General features: G+C 42.5%; 1 protein-coding gene across 1 annotated transcript in view; it reads right to left on the minus strand.

Annotated features, from left to right (window-relative positions):
* The window catches only part of LOC136578685 (lipoxygenase homology domain-containing protein 1-like), a 119,726-nt gene that overhangs the window by 23,466 nt on the left and 72,785 nt on the right, over window positions 1-23,475 (minus strand). The window contains exons 12-14 of the mRNA XM_066578874.1: window positions 5,474-5,622; window positions 1,232-1,307; window positions 1,014-1,089 (exon numbers count right to left, since the gene is read on the minus strand). Of these exons, the coding sequence (XP_066434971.1) occupies window positions 1,014-1,089; window positions 1,232-1,307; window positions 5,474-5,622 (301 nt within the window). The remainder of the gene's footprint in view (window positions 1-1,013; window positions 1,090-1,231; window positions 1,308-5,473; window positions 5,623-23,475) is intronic.

The following is a 23,475-nucleotide window of genomic DNA, read 5'->3' on the forward strand; positions in this document are numbered from 1 at the left end:
TGTCACACATGTCAGCTGCGGTAGAGGATTCTGCTGATGGCAATTGATTTCAGGGAAGGACTTTAAATATAAGCCCTTCCCTAAAAGTCAAGCAAAAGTGGTTTAAAAAAAAAAAAAAAAATAGATACTCTACTCCCTTCAGCTGCCGGGGCACAGCCACGTCCTTTCCTGCTGTCCCCTGCAGTGTGGTGCTGATCTATCACAGGCAGCTCTTGCCCGTCATTCATTTGTCATTCATTCAATCACAGATGTGGAAGATGTAGCAGCAAGGAATTCTTTTAACTAACGGGGATGAAGGAAACATCTGCCACATGCGGCAGATGTGTTCTTCATCCCGGCGTGGGTCACGGCAGCAGCCAGTAAGTATATATTTTTTTTTTTACACTAAAATGTTTCTTTTTCAGGGAAGGGCTTATATGTAAAGCTCTTCCCTGAAAAAGAATGCAGGGGTGCCGGCAAAGCATTGTTTTCAACGGAGCCGCCGGCAGCAGCCACGGCTCCATTGAAAACAATGCACGGACCTGCATTCACGCAAGTTTTTGCATGTACATGAGTGCGCAGCTATGTACACATCTATGTACACGCAAAAACACGCTAGTGTGAAGCCACCCTAACTGTTCTCTCGGTATAATGTGGCTTGGACTGACGCGATACCGCTACCCCATATCCGCATCGCGGCCATGGAGCCATGATACAGAGTCACCATATAACACATACAGTCGTAAAATGTATGGATGTGTACGATGGAGTGTATGTAGTACAGTTGTCTTTATGTTTCTGTGCCCTTTGCAGCAGTGTTACTAATCTTTAGTAGCTATCAGCTTCACTTTCCTGAACCCTATTCTTTTGCTGCGCTGTATTGGTTATATATTGGTTTTGCCGTGACGATGCAACTTTCATCACTTTCACGAATTTTGATATGAGGCATCAATGAATCCTCATTACCTTCTCTGATAATACATATTGCACAGTTCGAAACCGCATTAACATAAACGTTTAAAGATTTAACTTACTCATTCACATTAAATACGTAGATCTCCTTCTTTGAAGACTCCTTTACATGAATCCTTTTGATATGAAGCTTGAAATCTGAAGAGATTTTAGCACAGATATATTTCCATAAATGACTCGGCAGCGGCGATAACGCTGGTGTACGAATTGTATTTCCTAAAGAAATACTTAACAATGACAATTTATTTTGCACTTCACACGATTATTAAGTGAAACGTACCATCGCTGCTCCTCATTGAAATGTCAGCCTGATGTACTTCCCCAAGTTCAACCGCATCTAATACAGCTGCAAATGACTGTGAAGAAACAGCAGTGTGTTACTGTGAGGGCTTAATACCAAGAGGAACATGTGCATGTTGGGCTCACATCACAACATTTTAATTAAGTCCACCTATAGATGCAAGTAATTGGATGGAATGCATTTGTCACACATCCGCTCTCCGTGTCACACGCCACAAGATACTTTCTTCCAGTGCAGAGCATCATTCAACATTTTTTTAAAACTCATCTTGTGTGATAAAAGCTAAAATAAAGACTGATTACAGGGAGATTCTCAACCAAAAGGATGTGATAGTGTAAGCAGCGACAAGCAGCAATTTAGAAAAGGTTGCTTATAAGGATTATTTTACAAATTGACTGTGTGAAGTATCGTAAATGTCTATTTTCCATGCAGTAAAAAGTATTTATAGGAAAACTCAAAAATGATCTTGTTACCGAAGTTTATGTCCTATCACACCGACTTCTCGGGACAGAATGACTTTGGGCTCCCTGTTCTTCCCCAATTCTTTCCCAAGTAGAAAATGACTACATTACTCTTGGTAGACTCCCTATCAAATACATGCTTCTGCCAACATTGCTGTTATAGCGGTCTTTTATATATATATATATATATACATATATATATATATATATATATACATAAATAAACATTGGTGTAACTATAGGGGATGCGGTTGCACGCGGGCCCTTAAGGGGCCCATAAAGCCTCTCTTCTCATACAGGGAACCTAGTACTATGAATAAAGCATTATAGTTGGAGACCCTGTTACAGGTTTTGCAATGGAGCCCCATATATATATATATATGAGATGAGATGAGAGAGCACGCTCGGTAAAGTCAGTTACTCGAACAAGCCTTGCTCATCTTTAGTAACTGCCTTCTCGTCCGAGCGTGCTCGGGAGGGAGGCGGCAGGGGTGAGCGGGGGGCGGCGAAGGGGTAGCGGAGGTGGAGATCTCTCTCACTCTCCCCCCGCTCCCCTCCGCTCTCCCCCGCCGCCCCTGCTGCCCCCCGAGCACTCTCGGACGAGAGGGCAGTTACTTGGGATAACCGACCTTAACGAGCGTGCTCGCTCATCTCTACTCATAATCCTAATCAGATTTAGGATTATTTAGTGACATTTGGTGGCGTGCGAATCCTGATAAAGTTGCAGGATTATCATGACCACTACACACCCTCAATGTTTTCCACCCAGTCTGACTTTCTGAAACTGTTACTTTGATTTCTATAGGTAATCATTCTTTGATTTTACAATAATCCACACTTAACCAAATGTCACTATGGAGCCCTAGCCTATTAGTCACTATGGTTTGCACACTTTTGGCTGTAATTTTGCAATTATTGGACTTCCTTTTTGTAAGTCACATCTAATTCTTCTATCAAGACAACCTCTGTCCATATGACCAATTATTTGATATAGATTTCACAGAGAGGTCTTCATCAATAAACCAAAGCAGTGGGTCACTAAGTAGAGGTGCATTTATACACACAGATAATCGCTCCAAATTCGTCAGAAACTGACAGTTTTGAGCGATCATTTTGCATAAGTACTAACGGGCTAAATCAGCCCATTTGTACTTCACTGCGTGTATTTAGAGAACAGTGGGTGGTCTGTTCTCTAAATACATTGCTATTGTTCTCCAGCGGGACAGCGGCTGTTAACAGCTGTTAAAGAATATCAGCTGTTTTCAGTGCTGCCCACGGAGAACTCAGCATGCGGTCCCTCTTATCTTATCATCCTGAAGGACGAGGATGTCATGCGAACCCAAAGTCAGCGATGAACGAAAAGTGTATGGCTAGTGCCCAATGGGCGCACATTTACACACAACGATTTTCAAAAGATGGCTTGTTTTGACCAAAGTTTTAGCAATAATCATTGTGTGTAAAAGGGGTATCTCTCACTTTGGTGGACCCGGCCAACCCATGTATTACATGATTACACTCCCTTAGTTTCTTGGGAGGTCAATGACCGTACATGAGCAATTCGTTTTTGAAGACTTTGACATTGACTGTGCCTAAACATTTGCTTCCAAGTGAACAAGCATTTTTTTTATGAGAGGGTAAAAAGTTCAGATGTACTAATAAAATAAATTGCTTCTGATTTTGCTGGAGTGGTCTGTTGTTCAGCTCAGCTTGGATTAAATATTTCAGGAAGTGCTCTATGAAATCTGTATTATTAGGTATTATGGTCTTCCATCTGCAAAGAAATCAGTTTGATTAGAGGACACACAGGGGAAGAATGTTTACCAACTAGGTAAATGGAAGGTCCTTTAAGTCTTAAATACACAGAGGAGGGTTAACCTTTAAAGCTTTTTACACTAGCATTACAGTAATACTTCTGCAACGTACAACTGGTAATTTACAAAAGGGTCAGAGATGAGTCCCCAGGTAGGAGGTTACAAAGGATTGAATGTTATGTGGAATTGCTAAAAGGCAACTATTGTTGCAACTGTTACATATATTTGTACTATGGGAATAATATACAATGGCAAAACACAATGTAAAGGAATTATGTGGGGTTTTATTTTGTTGGCACAACTGTATGGGCAGAGAATGAAATAAAATGCAAGACATGCTACTAGAAAATGCATTCTTAAGGAGAACCTCTCATGTATGACTTACTCCCCTAGTTAATAACAGTATGTGATATACTTGCAGGTCAGATGCAATAAAGGTAAACGTTTTACTCAAAGGGTTTTTCTATAATTTCAACATTGATAACCTATTAGAATAAGTCAGCAATAAGAGATTGGAGTTGGTTCAGAGTCCCAGCACCTACATCAATCAGCTGATTTAAAGGGCCATGCATTCACTGCAAAAGTACCATTCAGGGTCACTATACAATGTACAAAACTATATCTGTTCCCTTGCACCAAAGCCCCTTTAAATCATTGAGGATACCAGGTATCGGATATTAAAGAGTTATCCCACTTTTAGCTGTTTTGCTGCAAGAAGTTCCGTACTTTGCGCAGTGACGCAGTCTGGTACTGCAGGCTCCTATTCATGTGAATGGGGCTCAGCCTGCAGTACCAGCTTGGGCCACTGCATAAGGTATAGAGCTGTCTGCTTCCTGCAGCAAAACAGCTAGAAGTTGGACAACCACTTTAAAGTCCTGGAAAAAACCTTTAAATATTCACAGCAGACATTAGTCAACTGAAACACACAGTTCTCCGAATGTTATTGTATGTTATGACGATAATATTTCCCTTTACAGGAACCATGGATTTATATCACTTGAGGAAACACTGGGTATTTTTTAACTGGATCTCAATCCACTAAAATCATGGTAAATTACGTCTTGCCCTGGTGTTAATTCCAGAGACATTATGAAACATACTTAGTGTGTAGTTCTGAGTTTGTGCTTATAGTCAATCTTTAGTCAATCTAAACAAGAAGAGCTGCTGTGTAAAGCATGGTGAGGAATAAGGAGCTTTAAATGGGTTGTCTCACAAAAAATATTGTTTATGGTGATATCCAGCAAATAATTCTAAACATCTTTTTGTATTTACACTTATTAAAAATATGTTTCTATCCCCAGATATTCCAGGAATAATGTTACAATAGCGCCATCTACTGTCTTTATTCTGTGTCCACCTAAATAGTTCCAAGGTGTTGCCTTGCTTTTGCAATAAATTGGACTATAGTTGAAGCTCTATTGTCAACCTCGCTTGCTGGACTCCTAAATCACAACCAACATTGTTACATCACTATAGACTAAAATGTGTTTGTCTGCATCTGTGAAACAATCATTACCCAGATGATCATTCCATCAGCAGTTGTTGAACTATCAATCTTCCGTTACATAATATGTAAGAATTACCAGGGCTATGAATTTACATACATTTTTTAATACCACAACTGCACATCACTAGAGATGAGCGAGCACGCTCGTTTAAGGCAGTTACTCGAGCGAGCATCGCTCTTCTCGAGCAACTGATTACTTGTCCGAGCAAAGTGGGGGGGCAGCAGGGGAAGAGAGAAAGAGATCTCTCTCACCCCCCCCCCCCTCGCTCTCCCCCGCCGCCCTCCACCCCCCGTATTTGCTCGGACGAGTAATCAGTTACTGGAGAAGAGTTATGCTCGCTTGAGTATCTGCCTTAAACGAGCATGCTCGCTCATCTCTACACATCACTATTAAGTACTTATATCTGAGCTGCAAACGAAAGAACCCCTTGCCTTGCCTTACCTCTTCTTCATTTCCATTCATCACACGCTGCCAGTTTATATTTCTATATCCTGTGTCTCCATGTTTCCCGTATAAACAAATACCAATATGTAATTTATCTTTCTGCTCCAGCATGTCAGAGACAAAAACGGTTACAGAATATGTAACGGCTGTAAAACAAAACGTTACAAATACATTGAGCGAGACAAGCAAGGGCTGCACTATTTTTCTTGGCAAAGGTAAAGAGGATCTGAAATATTTGTTTTAGTAAATACTTGTTTTCTTCAAGAAATAACAATTCTGGGGCATCTTTGCTCATAAACTCTGCTTTGTGCTTTTCCACTGTTATTCCTTCTAGATAGTGTTGAGCAAATGTTTGAAAAGTTTGGTTTGGCCAGTGTGCCGATTTTAGGCAAAAAGTTTAATTCAGCTGAATTCTTTCGAACTGAACCAGAACTTCACCAATATCCATAAAACTGGTGCACAAAACGGTCCTCTTCCTCCATAATAATAATAATAATCATCATCATCATCATAAATGTGGCTCAGTGTTTAGCCTTGCTGCCTTACAGTACTGTAGTTTTAGGTTCAATTCTTGTTTAAACTTTTTGTTTTTATTGAATATAAAAACCACAGATAAATACCAAAGTTATGACAAGAAGGGCCACAGAGGACCTTAGTTAAACTCTACATTCTACATACGGTCAGGTAAGAACCAAATGAATTAGAACAGAGACTGCGAAATATCTCTGACTGATGACATTACAAAAACAAAAAGGAAATGATGTCTACAAGGGGAATTAAAGAAAGAATTTGGTGGGAAACAGAGAGTGGAAAAAAGGAAGGGGGGGGGGGTGAAGGGCTAAATAGGGAGGAGGGAAAGGTAACAGGACGAACAAAACCTCAGAACCAACTTAACAAAAGGCGAGTATTATTGCAATATCTTAAGTGATCAAAAGCAGCCCAGACAGACCAGTCCTGCAATTTAAGGCAATAAACAAATAGGCTATTGAGTAGAAAGAGTATCCCTTTTAACCCGAAAACCAATCCAGGGTGCCCAGATAGACGTGAAGACGTCTCTCAAAACCATCTCCCATCTCTTCGAAACTGAAAATTGGTTCCACTTTTTCTAACCATTGTGATATTTGAGGGGGTTCCACTTCTTTCTAGCAGAGAGGAACAAGAAGTTTGGCTGCTAAGATTAAGATTGTTGGTAGGTTTTTGTGTGAGGGTTTAAACTGGCTTGTTGGTTGCCAAATCAAGATTTCCTCAGGCGTGAAGGAAAAAGAAGTTCCACATATTGTGTTGATGAGGGTTTTAGGTTTAATTCTGATCATGAAGGACACACACATGGATGCTTGTGTGGGTTTCTACAAGCATTCATACAAACTCCATGCACATATCGTACTGGGTCAGATTTGAACTTAGGACACCAGTACTGCAAGGCAGCAATGCTAACCACTGAGTTTTATAAACTTGAATGTAATTAATAAAAATAAAACCTAATACCCCATTTACACTGACAGATGATCGCTCAAAAGTCGCTCAAATGACAGTTTGAGTGATAGTTTTGAGCGATCATCTTTGCATACTTTATAGTAGCTAATTAGCTACTATAGAGCTATGCAAGCGTAGTGGGACACTACCGCTAGCTCTTTCTGAACACGACAGCTGTTCTGCATAAGCAAACAGCTGTGGTGTTCTCTGCACTTACAGAACATGCTCCACAGTGAATTCACAGCAGGACACAGGCAGAGAGAATCTTATCAGTGCAGCCAGCTGATAACAGCTGATCGCTGAATTCTAGCAGGCTAGAATTCAGCGATCAACGACTTGTGCATGGAAGCTGTATGATGTCAGTGTATTTAGACAGAGCGAGAATCAGTCAAAAGATTCTTTTGATTAAATTTTGAGTGATTCTCGTTGTGTCTAAATCAGCCTCAATATGACACTTTCCCTTTAAATACAATGTTAAGAATCCTAATTGTACTCTTGATGGTTATCACACTTTAATGGTATGGCCACACGTGGCGTAAATGCTGCAGATTTTTCATATAGAATTACCGCTGTGGAATTAGACAGCTGTGCAGATTTGGAATCCGCAGCCTGTCAATTTATGCTGTGGATTTCATGAGCAGGTTGTACGCTTCACAATGTAATGCATAGAGTGAAATCTGGGGCAAATCCATAGCATTTATACACCAAACTCCGCAGTCAAAACTGCCCCATTTAAAAATCAACAGTGCATTTGCCTTGTGTAGCCACCGCATAAACGTGAGTTTTATATTAGCATTTGCAGATGATTTATTATTACTTATCGCTAATCCAAAAAACGAATGTTTAATTGGAAAGGTAATGAAGCCGGCAGGATTAGTATGTTTAAACACAACAATTTACGGTAATCCTGATGGGAGCCTCAGCTTCGTTAATATTAAACTATATTCACTAGCTGCATATCTAAAATATACACGTGACGAGCTTCAAGGTACATCTCATTTTACTAATGCAACTCAACAGGAAAACTTTCTGTCACTCTATAGGTTGGAAAGCATTTTATATCTCTCAACTGAGGAAATTTCTCATGATAATAGGACTGTCAAAAAAATTGGTGGTTCGAAAACTGTTTGTAATACATTTTCTGTTGTTAAATTTACCTTTCTTCCTTTAACCCTTTGCAATCCAATTTCGGATTCAGGGTTTCCTTCGGGGTTTTCTCTTTCTGCCATTATACAATGGTGCCGTCTGCTGGCTAGAACCAGTACTGCAGTATGGGACATGCTGGAGAGGCCCCACGACAACAGAGCGGCCAGTAACATACAGTAAGAATACCCTGCCGGACGTCTTCCGACATCGGAGCTGTACATCCTTCAATCAGAATGTGTTTAGACATCAGATAGTGGATTGGAAAGGGTTAATTGGTGAGATCAAAATATCTGTATTTTCAGGCCACCTATCAAAATGTACCTTAGGGCCAACAGAGCCTTAAGACCCATTTAGATACAACGATTATCACTCATAATTTGCTCAAAAGCCGTCTTTTGAGCAATAATCGTTGCATGTAAACGCGTGGCCATCATGCACTTTTTGTGCACTGTTCGTTCATCGCTCATTTCAAGCCAGCTAGAAATGAGTGATGTGCCTTATCAGTGCCAGCCGTTGATATCTCAGTGGGCGGTGCTGATAGCATTTTTCAGCTGGTATCCCACTGGCAGTTCTCAGCAGGACACCAGCTAAAAGGACCGAGAACAAAGCAACTGTTTGCATATGTAAAACAGCTGCTTTGATCTTGGAGCTATCACAGCTGTATCCCGCTCTGCCTGCATTAAACTCTTTAGTAGCTAATTAGCTACTTAGAGTTATGCAAAGATGATCGCACAAAACTGCCACTCAAACTGTCGTTTGAGCGAATTTTCAGTGATCATCGTTCTGTGTAAATGGGTCTTTAATCTGGCTCTGATTACCACAACAGGCAAATGATCATACACTTGAACTCCTTTTTAGGCCGCCTGCAGACGAGCGGGTCGGATCCGGCGGCGAGAATTCTCGCCGCGGGACCTGACCTGAGCGCCTGCAGAGACGAGCGCGTACTCACCCGCGCCCGGTGGCCCCGGCTCTTTCATGTGCCAGCTGCCGGGCAGCCGGCGCATGCGCAGACCGGAGCCGGCGGCCGGGTGAGTGACATTACTGTGCTCTGCGAGCCCCGCACAAAAATAGGCCAAACCGCGGCCGTCTGCATAGGAGTGCGTATTGTAATGCACTCCTATGCAGGCTTTGAGCGGCCTTAAGAAGGTATGTTCACATCAGAATTCTAGGAGCATGATATACAGTCATTAGACAATGTATTGACTGGTCATAAACATGCTCGGTACCAACTAAATAGATCTCACAAACCCCAACACTAGAAGTTAGAAGCCATTGCACAGCTTAATAGAGTCATACTTATATGTGGTTATCAAGATATATGTCAAGTCTGGTTTGAGTAGTTTGCACAACTGGAGGTGACAAGCTATGGAGAAATAGATGTGATTGAACCAGTAACCAACAATATGGGTCTTTTCAAACTACCGAAGGATACCAGGATATAATATGGCAAAGCATGAGTAACAATATGAACAAATATACCAGACTGATCTTGTTAATGAAGCACCCACCCTGAAAAAAGTGACCCCACTAAGAGGGAGACACCAGACATTGATCCAAGGCTAAGAGGCTACAACTACTCTGAACACTAAAGCCAGCTAAGATGAGTAAACAACCTGGCTTAGACTATAATAACTAAATATTCAAAGTTCAGAGTGATTAAAGGGGTTTTTCAGGCTTCATCCGTTGTCAGAGCTGTGATACACTGGGGCCGGAGCAGAAGCTGCTGCTCCTATCCCTATGTAGTGGTCGGCACTCATAATTGCAGGCATAGTTCTCATTAAAATCAATGGGAGCTACATCTACAATTACATGCGTGAGGTTCAACACAGGGGTTGGAGCATCGCCTTCTGCCCTAAACCTTGTGTATCCTGGTACTTACACATTAAACACTGTGACACAGCAAGTGGCCAGAATACACGCAGTATAACCTGTGCCCTTAGTACCGACACCACAACAATGTATGTCGATTGATATTCCATAGGGTTTACATTACACCTTATCTGCATTCTAAGATGGTGAATTCTATTGGACTAAATCCCAACAACCTAACTCTCACGTACTCCATAATTTTTAGGAATGCTGACATGCACAAATGCCTTGGAATATAGGGAGTAATCATACCACTGAGCACATTTTATGTATCTTTCCAATTAATGCTTGAAAGAGCAATATTTAATACCCTTATGGATTCTGACAATGTCAAACTTAGAAAGACTAATTGAAATTTTCTCTACATGTAAGCTAGTGCAACTAGGAAAAGTATTCTTCAACATTGGGTGAGCCTATTCCCAGTTTGTGTAGCTTTAATCACCTCTTAAGCCCTTGAGTGGCGGGTTTCTTACCACCCTGTCAGACCCACCAGGCAGGTTTTTTAAATGGGCCAATCATTTAATTTCATATAATTTTGCAGTCGCGTTCCAAGAGCCATAACTTTTTCATTTTCCATTGACACAGCCATATGAGGGCTTGTTTTTTGCGGGACAAGTTGTACTTTTTGATGGCATCATTTTTGGGTATATATAATGTATTGCATAACTTTTGTAAAAAAAATAGTAGGGAGATTGGGGGGAAAAAAAGAAATCCTGCCATTTGTTTTTTCGATTTCATTTTTATGGCGTTCAGTGTGCAGAATAAATAGTGTGATAAGATTATTCTCTGAGTCAGCACAATTCCAGCGACACCAAGTTTATACAGTTTTTTTTAATGTTTTGCTATTTTTGTACATTTAAAACATTTTTTTTCTTAAAGGTTTGCTTTTTTGTCGCCACATTCCAAGAGCCATATTAATTTTTTTTCCATTGCCAGAGCTCTAGAAGACCTTGTTTTTTTGCGGGATGAACTCTAGTCTTCATTTGTCTAATTTTTTTGGAACATGTAAAATTTTGATCGCTTTTTATTCAATTTTTTTCTAGTGGCAAGATTAACAAAATCTGTAATTCTGGCATGTTTTTTATTTTTATTTTTCACTGCATTCTCTCAGCAATATAAATAATGTATTAACCCTTTGCAATCCAATTTTGGATTCAGGGTTTCCTATGGGGCTTTCTCTTTCTGCCATTATACAATGGCACCATCTGCTGGCTAGAGCCAGTACTGCGGTATGGGACATGCTGGAGAGGTCCCCAACTACAGAGCAGCAAGTAATATACAGTAAGAATACCCTGTTGGACTAGTTGTAATAGTTTTTTTTCTTTTTCATGACTTTTTCACAAAAAAAAAAAAAGTAATACAAGTTTAAATCACCCTCCTTTTGCCATATCTATAATAAAAAAATCTAAATCATAAAAGAAAAATACATATTTGGTATCGCCACGTCCATAAATGTCTGATCTATCAAAGTAGTGCATTATTTACTCCACATGGTGAACGTAGTCTGAAAAAAAAATAAAGAATGCCACAAATCCACTTTTCAGTCACCCTGTCTTCTAGAAAAAATGCAATAAAAAGCGAACAAAAAGTCGTATGTATTCCAAAATGGTACCAATGTAAACTACGGGACATCCTGCAAAAAATGAGCCCTTGCTCAACTACGTGGATGGAAAAATAAAAAAGTTATTGCGCGCAGAAGATGCAGCAGAACATAATTTTAAAAAATTAAATGTCTTTGAAATAAAATACAAGTGCTATAGTAAAAAAATCTATACTAGTTTAGTATTGTAGTAATCGTACCGACCCATAGAATAAAGTTATCGGGTCATTTTTGTTGCAGTTTGTGCGCCGTAGAAACAAAACTCACTGAAGGATGGTGGAATGTCATTTTTCTTTCATTTTACTCCACTTAGATTTTTGTAAAAGTTTTTCAGTACATTATATGGTACTTTAAATGGCACCATTGAAAAATATAACTCATCCTGCAAAAGACAAGCCCTCATACAGAGACGTCGATGGATAAATAAAGGAGTTAGGATTTTTTAAACGGGGGGAGGAAAAAAAGAAATGGGGGAAGAAGAAAAAAAGGGACTGTGTCATTAAGGGGTTAAATAATGTACCAACTTCCTTCTCTGGGTCATTATGACGCATGAATACTACATGTGTAATTTTATTTTTAATTTTTCACAAAGTAAAGGGAGACAAGTGTTTTGAATTTTATTTATTTAATTTTTTAAAATAATGTTTTACTTTTTTTTTTTTACTTCTTTTTATTTTTGTCCCTTTAGGGAACTTTCACAGAGACCCATCAGGACTCCCTGATCACATTCTGGGGGGAACCATGGTGACAGCCCTTTACATACTGCAGTCACATAGACTGCAGCATGTAAAGGGTTAACACAGCAGAGATCAGAGGTTTTCTCTGATCTCTGCTGTAAGAGCTGGTGCCTAGCTGTCCTCTGACAGCCAAGCACCAGCTCTCCCTGCAACAGAGACCATCAGCTTGCTTCTGACAAGCCGATGGTCTCTATAGCAGCCTGTAAACAAAGCAGGACATTAGAAGCAGGAGATTGCCAGCAGATCGGCAATATCTTCCTGCTTCTCAATGTCCTGCTTTGTTCTCTGTGGGACTGTGCAGGCAGAGCACAATGTCACAGCTTGTGGCATTGTGCTCTGCAGCTCCCATAGTGATGCATAGCCCAAAAATCTTCCGGGCTATATCGCTATGAGCAGTGGAGCTCGTCCTGGAAAATTTCCGGGCGTGCCACTCAAGGGGTTAAGTCAAACATGGTCTCCTAATGAATTGGCTGGATACCATTTTGTGAAACAGAAAGATTAACCAGATGTTTTGTCTCAACATGGCAGTTATTTGTTGGAACTCTGTGATTACAAGTATACCATGCCATAGACTGCATGGCACTCTCTCGAACTTTTACATGGATGAACATTTCTTGACTTAACTAAAGTACAGTGATCAAAAAGCAGACATTGAAAAGGATGGTGGGGGTTGTTTACTGTATTTGCTTTTATGTTGAATTGATATCTTATGTTTCATTAAAGCAACATAGCAACATAGTATGTAAGACTGAAAAAAGACATATGTCCATCCAGCTCAGCCTATTGCCTCCCAATGTTGATCCAGAGGAAGACATTAAAAAAAATGAGGTAGTAGCCAGTTTTCATTCTTTAAGGGAAAAATTGCTTCTCAACTCCAATCTGGCAATTGGAACAATCCCTGGATCACCGACCCTTCTGAAGTAACTAGTGACTATACCATGTAATATTGTAACGCTCAAGGAAGGCATCTAGGCCCCTCTTCATTTTTATCAAATTTGCCAACTTGGCGTCCTTAGGCACAGGGTTCCATAGTCTCACTGCTCTTACAGTAAAGAATTCCCTTGTTAGGTCTAGCGGACGGAGGAGTCATCCTGTCTTTTGAATCTGCTTCTGTTTCTTCCAGCATTCACAATCAGTTTCCTATTTAAACTCCCCAGACCTTTCCCAGAATGCTTGGTGTTGTTGTTCATTTCCTGTATGACTGTAAGCGGGCTGCTGGGGCAGCTATCTTGTCTGTGTTCAGTTCTCTGTTTATTCTTAGCTGGATTATTTCTGTGTCTTTGGGTTTATCCAGTTTTCTGTGTGCTTGCTGCTGGGTTCTTGTTTGTCTATCTATTCCCTGTATCTGTGGTCTCTGCACAGAACTGCCTCCGGTTCCCATCTTATCCTCACCAGGTAGGTAGGGAAGTCTAGGAGTCAGGGACAGGAAATGCAGCCTGGATCCCTCTACCTTCAGGAGTATCTCCAGGTAAGGGATATCTCAGCCCATCTAAGTTCAGGGTAAGGCCTGTTTTTGTCCTTTGTATAGAGTCCCCGCATTTACACAGTCTGCACCTCGGTGTCAGCTGTCTATCCTGCTGGTTGGTTCCACTCGGTAAGACGTCACAATGGATTCACAACTGAATCCTAATGCCCCTTCTATGTTGGTGTGGAAACATTCTTTCCTTTAGATGTATAGAGCGCCCCCTTGTTACATTCCTGGGTATAAATAGATGATGGGAGAGATCTCTGTATTGTCCTGATATATTTATACATAGTTATTAGGTCGCCCCTCAGCCGTCTTTATTCTAAAATAAATTACGCCAATTTTAATAACCTCTCTGGGTACTTCCATTTATAACTTTAGTTGCCCACACTTGTACCCACTGAAGCTCTGATATGTCCTTCCTGAGTACAGGTGCTCAAAACTGTCCACAGTATTCCATGTGTGGTCTGACCAGTGACTTGTAAAGAGGAAGGACAATGTTCTCATCATGTGCCCCTAGACCTCTTTTGTTGCCCCCATGATCCTATTTGCCTTGGCAGCAGCTGCCTGACACTGGTTGCTCCAGTCAAGTTTACAGTTAACTAAAATCCCCAAATCCTTTCCTATGTTGGTTTTGCCCAGTGGTTTCCCATTCAGTGTATAATGGTGACATGCATTTCCTCTGCTCATATGCATAATCTTACATTTATCATTGTTAAATCTCATTTGCCACTTTTCTGTCCAAAGCCCCCAACTTATCCACATCCATTTGTAACCACATTCTTGTGTTAATTACTTTACATAATTTTGTATCATCTGCAAATATTGATATTTTACTGTGCAATCTCATCTGTCAAGTCATTAATAAATGTATTAAAAATAATAGGGCCCAATACTGCCCCCTGTAGCACCCCACTAGTAAGAGTGACCCAATCAGAGTATGTACCATTGATAATCACTAGAGATGAGCGAGCACCAAAATGCTCGGGTCCTCGTTATTCAAGTCGAGCTTTTCGTAAAATTCGAGAGCTCTATTCCAGTAACGAACCCCATTGACTTCAATACATTTTTGTATGGGACCCGCCGGTTGCGGAGCTTTTTTTTTCTCCCTGTGTTCGTGTTCTCTCTCCTCCGCCAAGCTAGCCACAAACTACCATTGACGTGCCCAGCATCGCAGCGGGGAGGGGTCAAATCTGACACATTAGTCGCTGGGAGGGGCCAAAACTGGGGCGTGGTCGAACACGGCGTGATGCTTGCTCAAGTAGCGAGCACCATCGAGTATGTGAATACTCAAACGAGCATCAAGCTAGGAAGAGTACGTTCGCTCAACTCTAATAATCACCCAATATTTAGTGATATTTGTACATTTTATATTGACAAAAAAATAAAATTATGTTTTTGAAGTGGGTTTAATTTGCTTTGATAGGACTATTCCATCTTTCAAAATGTCTGCTAATCCAGCACAGATCAAATGCCATTGATTGCCATAATAAAAAAACTTTTACTGTATAATCAAAACATTGCAATGCTCCTCACATCCTAAAAAAAAATATTCACAGTTCTTAAATACATTTTGCAAAGTATGCCAATTTCATATCCGCACAATTTAAGTTTTTTGCACTTCATAACTCGAAACCTTCATAGAAATCAGTCTGTAAATTTGCTGACTGCTGTAATTTAGAAAGATTATTGTAGTCACATTAGTATTCCGGTGCATAAATCAGAGCATCTCTCTCCAATCTGGTGGTATAGGGAAATATTTTTATTCCTTTTTTTAAGTTTATTGTTCAGCCATATAGATATAGCCCTGCTAAAAATTAGTCACACCGATGATCTCCATCTGCTTTGTACCATTGCGGCTCATGTATAACCAAATTGTCTATAAAATGACTCTTTATATAATGCAACCCTTACGACAGCACAACTTTATTCCTCTGTTCGTAGCAGGTGCTATAAAGTGGGAGCACTGTGGTAATATTATGTTAAATTATATTTTTAGATCCGTTCTGCTGAGTGCGAACAGAATGTGTGTGGTGCACCTAATCACAAAAGTCAATCTTACTGAAGGAAAATAGCACAGAATGTGAGGTGTAATTTCTGTTCTAAATACACGTTAGATAAAACATTCTTCTAGCTTGATTGATGTTCCACTCCAGAACAGTGATAAAATATAGACATTACATCTGTGAGTGAGGTACAATGCAGTTCTCAGCAGTGAATTTACCCCCAGTACTCATATAGGCTTCTGGAAATCTGTCATACTCAAAAACTAATTCTAGCACCCTAAAGTCGAGACGGATTTAAGCCTATTGACACATTGTCAAATAATGCATTTATACTCATGTTGCATCTTGCTGCATTTTCATCCAACAATCGCTAGTGGGAAAACAACATAGTAGAGCCAACAGTAGACTGGATATTCTCAAAAATCTAAGCCTACCATATGGTTGATGCTTTAGTGGAAATTCTGTAGTACCTTATGTAACGTGATTGGGCAAATCTCAGGCTACCTCAAGGGTTATTGTGTAAGAAAAATTTGATCATAGAATCATAGACTGGTAGAGTTGGAAGGGACCTACATGGTCATCGGGGCCAACCCCCTGCTCAGTGCAGGATATACTAAATCATCCCAGACAGATATTTGTCGAGCCTTTATTTGAGCACTTCTATTGAAGGAGAACTCGCCACCTCCCGTGGTAACCTGTTCCACTCATTGATTACCCTCACTGTCAGAAAGTTTTTTCTAATATCTAATCTGTGTCTCCATTCTTTCAGTTTCATCCCATTGCTTCTAGTCTTTCCTTGTGCAAATGAGAATAGGGCTGATCCCTCTGCACTGTGACAGCCCTTCAGATATTTGTAGACCGCTATTAGGGCTCCTCTCAGCCTTCTTTTTTGTGAGCTAAACATTCCCAGATCCTTTAACAGTTCTTCATAGGACATGATTTGCAGACCGCTCATCATCTTGGTAACTCTTCTCTGAACTTGCTTCAGTTTGTCTATGTCTTTTCTAAATTGGGGTTCCCAGAACTGGACACAGTATTCCAGATGAGGTCTGACTAAGGAAGAGTAGAGGGGGAAAATTACCTAACGTGATCTAGACTCTATGCTTCTTTTAATACATCCCAGAATTGTGTTTGCCTTTTCGGCTGCTACATCACATTGTTGACTCATGTTCAGTCTGTGATCTATTAGTATACCCAAGTCTTTTTTACATGTGCTGCTGCTTAGTCCAAATCCTCCCATTCTGTATGTGCTTTTTTCATTTTTCTTGCCCAGATGTAGGACTTATCATATCTCCTTGTTAAATACCATTTTGGCGCCGCCCGCTATTCCAGTTTTTCTAGATCTTTTTGAATACTTTCCCTCTCTTACCTAGTGTTAGCTATCTCTCCTAGCTTTGTGTCGTCCGCAAATTTGATCAGTTTTCCATCAATTCTCTCCTCCAGATCATTTATAAAAATGGTGGACATCACTTGAACTTCATTACAATCATGCTCTTATTTACTGTCAATGGTACCACAAAAACTTAATGTCAGTCTTGGAAACTTTCGATAAACAGTTTAAAAACACTGGTGACATTGTTTGTACCAAAAGTGGTAATTTTGGGACTCAGTTCCTTTAGACTAATTCAAACTCTAATAGACTGTCTTTATTTGGTGCGACCCTGCTCCATTCACTCCCAGTGGTTTCTCTAGCAAGACTAGATACTCTACTTTCCACTTCATGGACTTGGCACTATTCAGTGTTTGGTGCTACAATTTATTCTGCTATCTCGCAATTGCTCTGTGACTTTGCATTAAGGTGCTTTTATATGGAATGATTACTGTTCAAAAAATCATTCAAACGAGCAGAAGTGAACGGTGATGATCTAAACATGAACCAACGACTGAATAATGAAAAAGAATCGTTCATCATTCATTTTCTGCAGGCATAAAAAACATTGTTAGTTTGTACAGTTTAAACAACAATCATTCAGTCCTTCTCATTCACTTATACAGCGAATGTGAAAGACTCAATGGCTCTAAGTGATTCTCGTTTGAACACGCCATGTATCTGTCTGTCTAAACTGACAGCGCAAGAGCAAACGAGTTAGCGGTGATGTCATTCGCTTGTTCAAACAAATCAGCTTGTCTACAAGGACCCTTACTTGTAGACTCCTCTCACTTATCATGCCCTTTCATTTCTACCAGCACCTGGAATAGCATGATGTAGCATCTCCTGCTGCCTGACATTGTCCTGGTCTTAATATTATTCCTATAGTAATTCCATTCATACTCCACCTGGCCTGTTATTTTACATACTGCTCAATGTCACATCTATGCAGGCACAAATACACACTTACATCCTGTATGGGAGTCTGTTCCCATACTTCATTATATATACAAATAAACAGTCACATGGGCTTCTGTCTCTATTGTTATAACCATAAAAAATGAGTTGACACTAGGGTCGTAAGCTATAGGAAATTCAGAGGTAGCAGTGCACCCAGTCTCTGCCATAAAAGCCACCATTACTATAAATTACAAATGGTAGGTGGAGGTATGGTTACAGATTTCACATTGAGACTCAAGATCCCAAGGTCACACCACTGGTTGTCACCTTGAAGTCCTGGAGTGTCTAACAGAAGATCAGCCAATGACAGAATCTAGTACTTGCTTAAAAGTACAAGGAATCCAAGCAATTGATTGAACATCTGGAAATCATGGGTGAAACAATCTTTCCTCCAGCAGCTCTCCTCCTCTTTACTCTTCTACATATCTAATATTCTGAAGGGGTGACTTCATTTCGAATTAAAAATTAATGATGAATATATTTCTTAGGCTAGGTCTACTCCTAGACATTTAATCACTCAGTATTCACTGTCTGTAGGAATACATTGAGCAGCTTAGAAATCTTTTCAACATCACTCCAGTCAAGTGGGTCCTTAGCTATTTAAAAGGCTACATTCTGGGATTTCTGAATGATTTTGAAAAGTAGAAGCCACGTTATTCTACCATAGAGTAAAACTGAAAACTGAACGGAAGTTAAAAATTGCTTGAAAATCTCCTGAAAATCACTTAAAGTTGTGATTGCTCCAAAGTCTTACTCCAAAAAGTCTAGATGTAGCACTAGCCTTAGAATCCTGCAGATATATAGAATGTAGTTTTATGGAATAGCCTGACAACTTTCAGTACTATTTAAGTACCAACCTAAATTGGATTCTTGTCAAGAATGCTTTCTGAATTTTTCATGCTAGTTGTGTTTGTAGCTTCTCCCTAGGAGGTAGTTATTAAAACCTTTTACATGCCAATGTTCCCAAATGGGATCACTACTTTTCAATTTTTTTTTCAGTGGCTTAAATGTTACCACTTTTATAGAAAAAAAAAATCAGACTGTAAAAGGTTAATTGGGGTATAGTAAAAATACAGCCCATGATCATGTACCGTATTAGGGAATATGAAGGTCATATAGTAGGGTCCTCATTCAGGGCCCTCTTCTTCTATAACAGCATCCTCCATTCTGGCCCATTTTCAGCTGTCCTATAGATGGCCATTCATTTGAATGGTCAACATTTAATACTACGTTTTCCCAGAGGGAATGTCTGGCTTCCTTCAGCAAAATTAGCTGTTTTCTGGGGTACCTGGAGAGGGACCCAACGTGACCAGATGTAGACCTTGTGCGCCACATACTAAAAGGGTTTGTCTCTGTTGGGACACCCCTTTTAGGCCTCATGTTTACGGGGAAAAGAAGAATTAAAATCCGCAGCGGATTTTAACTCTTCTCCCGCACGCGGATCCGCACCCCATAGGGATGCACTGACCACTAGAGATGAGCGAGCACCAAAATGCTCGGGTGCTCGTTACTCGGGACGAACTTTTCGCGATGCTCGAGGGATTCGTTTCGAGTAACGAACCCCATTGAAGTCAATGGGCGACCCGAGCATTTTTGTATTTCGCCGATGCTCGCTAAGGTTTCCTTGTATGAAAATCTGGGCAATTCAAGAAAGCGATGGGAACGACACAGCAACGGATAGGGAAGGCGAGGGGCTACATGTTGGGCTGCATCTCAAGTTCACAGGTCCCACTATTAAGCCACAATAGCGGCAAGAGTGGGGCCCCCCCCTCCCAACAACTTTTACTTCTGAAAAGCCCTCATTAGCATGGCATACCTTTGCTAAGCACCACACTACCTCCAACAAAGCACAATCACTGCCTGCATGACACTCCACTGCCACTTCTCCTGGGTTACATCCTGCCCAACCGCCCCCCCTCCCCCCACAGTGCACACCAAAGTGTCCCTGCCCAGCCTTCAGCTGCCCTCATGCCACACCGCCCTCATGTCTATTTAGAAGTGCGTCTGCCAGAGGAAAAGCAGGCACACACTGCAGAGGGTTGGCACGGCTAGGCAGCGACCCTCTTTAAAAGGGGCAGGGCGATAGCCCACAATGCTGTACAGAAGCAATGAGAAATAGAATCCTGTGCCACCGCCATCAGGAGCTGCACACGTGGGCATAGCAATGGGGAACCTATGTGCCACACACTATTCATTCTGTCAAGGTGTCTCTGCATGCCCCAGTCAGACCGGGCTTTTTAATTCATAGACACAGGCAGGTACAACTCCATATTGTGAAGTCCCTGTCGACCGACAGCATGGGTGGCTCCCTGGAACCCACCGGCGATACACTAAAATATCCCATTGCATTGCCCAACACAGCTGAGGTAGTAATGTCGTGCTTAATGCAGGTGGGCTTCGGCCCACACTGCATGCCCCAGTCAGACTGGGGTTCTTTACAAGTGGAAACAGATGCATTTATAATTCCCTGTGGACCCACAGCATGGGTGGGTGCCAGGAAGCCACCGGCGGTACATAAATATATCCCATTGCATTGCCCATCACAGCTGAGGTAATGTCATGTTTAATGCAAGTGGGCTTCGGCCCACACTGCATGCCCCAGTCAGACTGGGGCTCTTTAGAAGTGGACACATGTAGTTACAACTCCGTGTGGACCCACAGCATGGGTGGCTCCCTGGAACCCACCGGCGGTACATAAATATATCCCATTGCAGTGCCCAACACAGCTGATGTAACGTCAGCTGTAATGCAGGTGGGCAAAAAATTAATTGGATTACACTGTAGGCGAGGGCCCACAAAAATTGGTGTACCAACAGTACTAATGTACCTCAGAAAAATTGCCCATGCCCAACCAAGAGGGCAGGTGAAACCTATTAATCGCTTTGGTTAATGTGGCTTAAGTGGTAACTAGGCCTGGAGGCAGCCCAGTTTAACGAAAAATTGGTTCAAGTTAAACTTTCAACGCTTTAAAGAGCATTGAAACGTATAAAAATTGTTTAGAAAAATTATATGAGTGAGCCTTGTGGCCCTAAGAAAAATTGCCCGTTCGGCGTGATTACGTGAGGTTTCAGGAGGAGGAGCAGGAGGAGGAGGAGGAGGAATATTATACACAGATTGATGAAGCAGAAATGTCCCCGTTTTGGATGGTGAGAGAGAACGATGCTTCCATCCGCGGGTGCAGCCTACGTATTGCTTAGGTATCGCTGCTGTCCGCTGGTGGAGAAGAGAAGTCTGGGGAAATCCAGGCTTTGTTCATCTTGATGAGTGTTAGCCTGTCGGCACTGTCGGTTGACAGGTGGGTACGCTTATCCGTGATGATTCCCCCAGCCACACTAAACACACTCTCTGACAAGACGCTAGCCGCAGGACAAGCAAGCACCTCCAGGGCATACAGCGCGAGTTCAGGCCACGTGTCCAGCTTCGACACCCAGTAGTTGTAGGGGGCAGAGGCGTCACGGAGGACGGTCATGCGATCGGCTACGTACTCCCTCACCATCCTTTTACAGTGCTCCCGCCGACTCAGCCGTGACTGGGGAGCGGTGACACAGTCTTGCTGGGGAGCCATAAACCTGCAAAGGCCTTGGAGAATGTTCCCCTGCCTGCGCTGTACATGCTGCCTGATCTCTGCGCCTCTCCTGCTACCTGGCCCTCGGAACTGCGCCTTCTGCCACTAGCACTGTTGGATGGGAAGTTTACCATCAGTTTGTCCACCAGCGCCCTGTGGTATAGCATCATTCTCGAACCCCTTTCCTCTTCGGGAATGAGAGTGCAAAGGCTCTCCTTATACCGTGGGTCGAGCAGTGTGTACACCCAGTAATCCGTAGTGGCCAGAATGCGTGTAACGCGAGGGTCACGAGAAAGGCATCCTAACATGAAGTCAGCCATGTGTGCCAGGGTACCTGTACGCAACACATGGCTGTCTTCACTAGGAAGATCACTTTCAGGATCCTCCTCCTCCTCTTCCTCCTCCTCCTCCTCAGGCCATACACGCTGAAATGATGACAGGCAAGCAGCATGGGTACCGTCAGCAGTGGGCCAAGCTGTCTCTTCCCCCTCCTCCTCATCCTCCTCATGCTCCTCCTCCTCCTCCTGAACGCACTGAGATATAGACAGGAGGGTGCTCTGACTATCCAGCGACATACTGTCTTCCCCCGGCTCTGTTTCCGAGCGCAAAGCATCTGCCTTTATGCTTTGCAGGGAACTTCTCAAGATGCATAGCAGAGGAATGGTGATGCTAATGATTGCAGCATCGCCGCTCACCACCTGGGTAGACTCCTCAAAGTTTCCAAGGACCTGGCAGATGGCTGCCAACCAGGGCCACTCTTCTGTAAATAATTGAGGAGGCTGACTCCCACTGCGCCGCGCAAGTTGGAGTTGGTATTCCACTATAGCTGTACGCTGCTCATAGAGTCTGGCCAACATGTGGAGCGCAGAGTTCCACTGTGTGGGCACGTCGCACAGCAGTCGGTGCACTGGCAGATTAAACTGATGTTGCAGTGTCCGCAGGGTGGCAGCGTGCGTGTGGGATTTGCGGAAATGTGCGCAGAGCTGGCGCACCTTTCCGAGCAGGTATGACAAGTGGGGGTAGCTTTTCAGAAAGCGCTGAACCACCAAATTAAACACATGGGCCAGGCATGGCACGTGCGTGAGGCTGCCGAGCTGCAGAGCCGCCACCAGCTTACGGCCGTTGTCACACACGACCATGCCCGGTTGGAGGCTCAGCGGCGCAAGCCAGCGGTCGGTCTGCTCTGTCAGACCCTGCAGCAGTTCGTGGGCCGTGTGCCTCTTCTCTCCTAAGCTGAGTAGTTTCAGCACGGCCTGCTGACGCTTGCCCACCGCTGTGCTGCCACGCCGCGTTACACCGACTGCTGGCGACGTGCTGCTGACACATCTTGATTGCGAGACAGAGGTTGCGTTGGAGGAGGAGGAGGAGGAAGGTGCTTTAGTGGAGGAAGCATACACCGCCGCAGATACCAGCACCGAGCTGTGGCCCGCAATTCTGGGGGTGGGTAGGACGTGAGCGGTCCCAGGCTCTGACTCTGTCCCAGCCTCCACTAAATTCACCCAATGTGCCGTCAGGGAGATATAGTGGCCCTGCCCGTCTGTGCTTGTCCACGTGTCTGTTGTTAAGTGGACCTTGGCATTAACCGCGTTGGTGAGGGCGCGTACAATGTTGCGGGAGACGTGGTCGTGCAGGCCTGGGACGGCACATCGGGAAAAGTAGTGGCGACTGGGAACCGAGTAGCGCGGGGCCGCCGCCGCCATCATGCTTTTGAATGCCTCCGTTTCCACAAGCCTATACGGCAGCATCTCTAGGCTGATCAATTTTGCAATGTGCACGTTTAACGCTTGAGCGTGCGGGTGCGTGGCGTCG

This window comes from Eleutherodactylus coqui, chromosome 9 (genome assembly GCF_035609145.1).
Source record: "Eleutherodactylus coqui strain aEleCoq1 chromosome 9, aEleCoq1.hap1, whole genome shotgun sequence".
In the NCBI taxonomy this organism is placed as follows: Eukaryota; Metazoa; Chordata; class Amphibia; order Anura; family Eleutherodactylidae; genus Eleutherodactylus; species Eleutherodactylus coqui.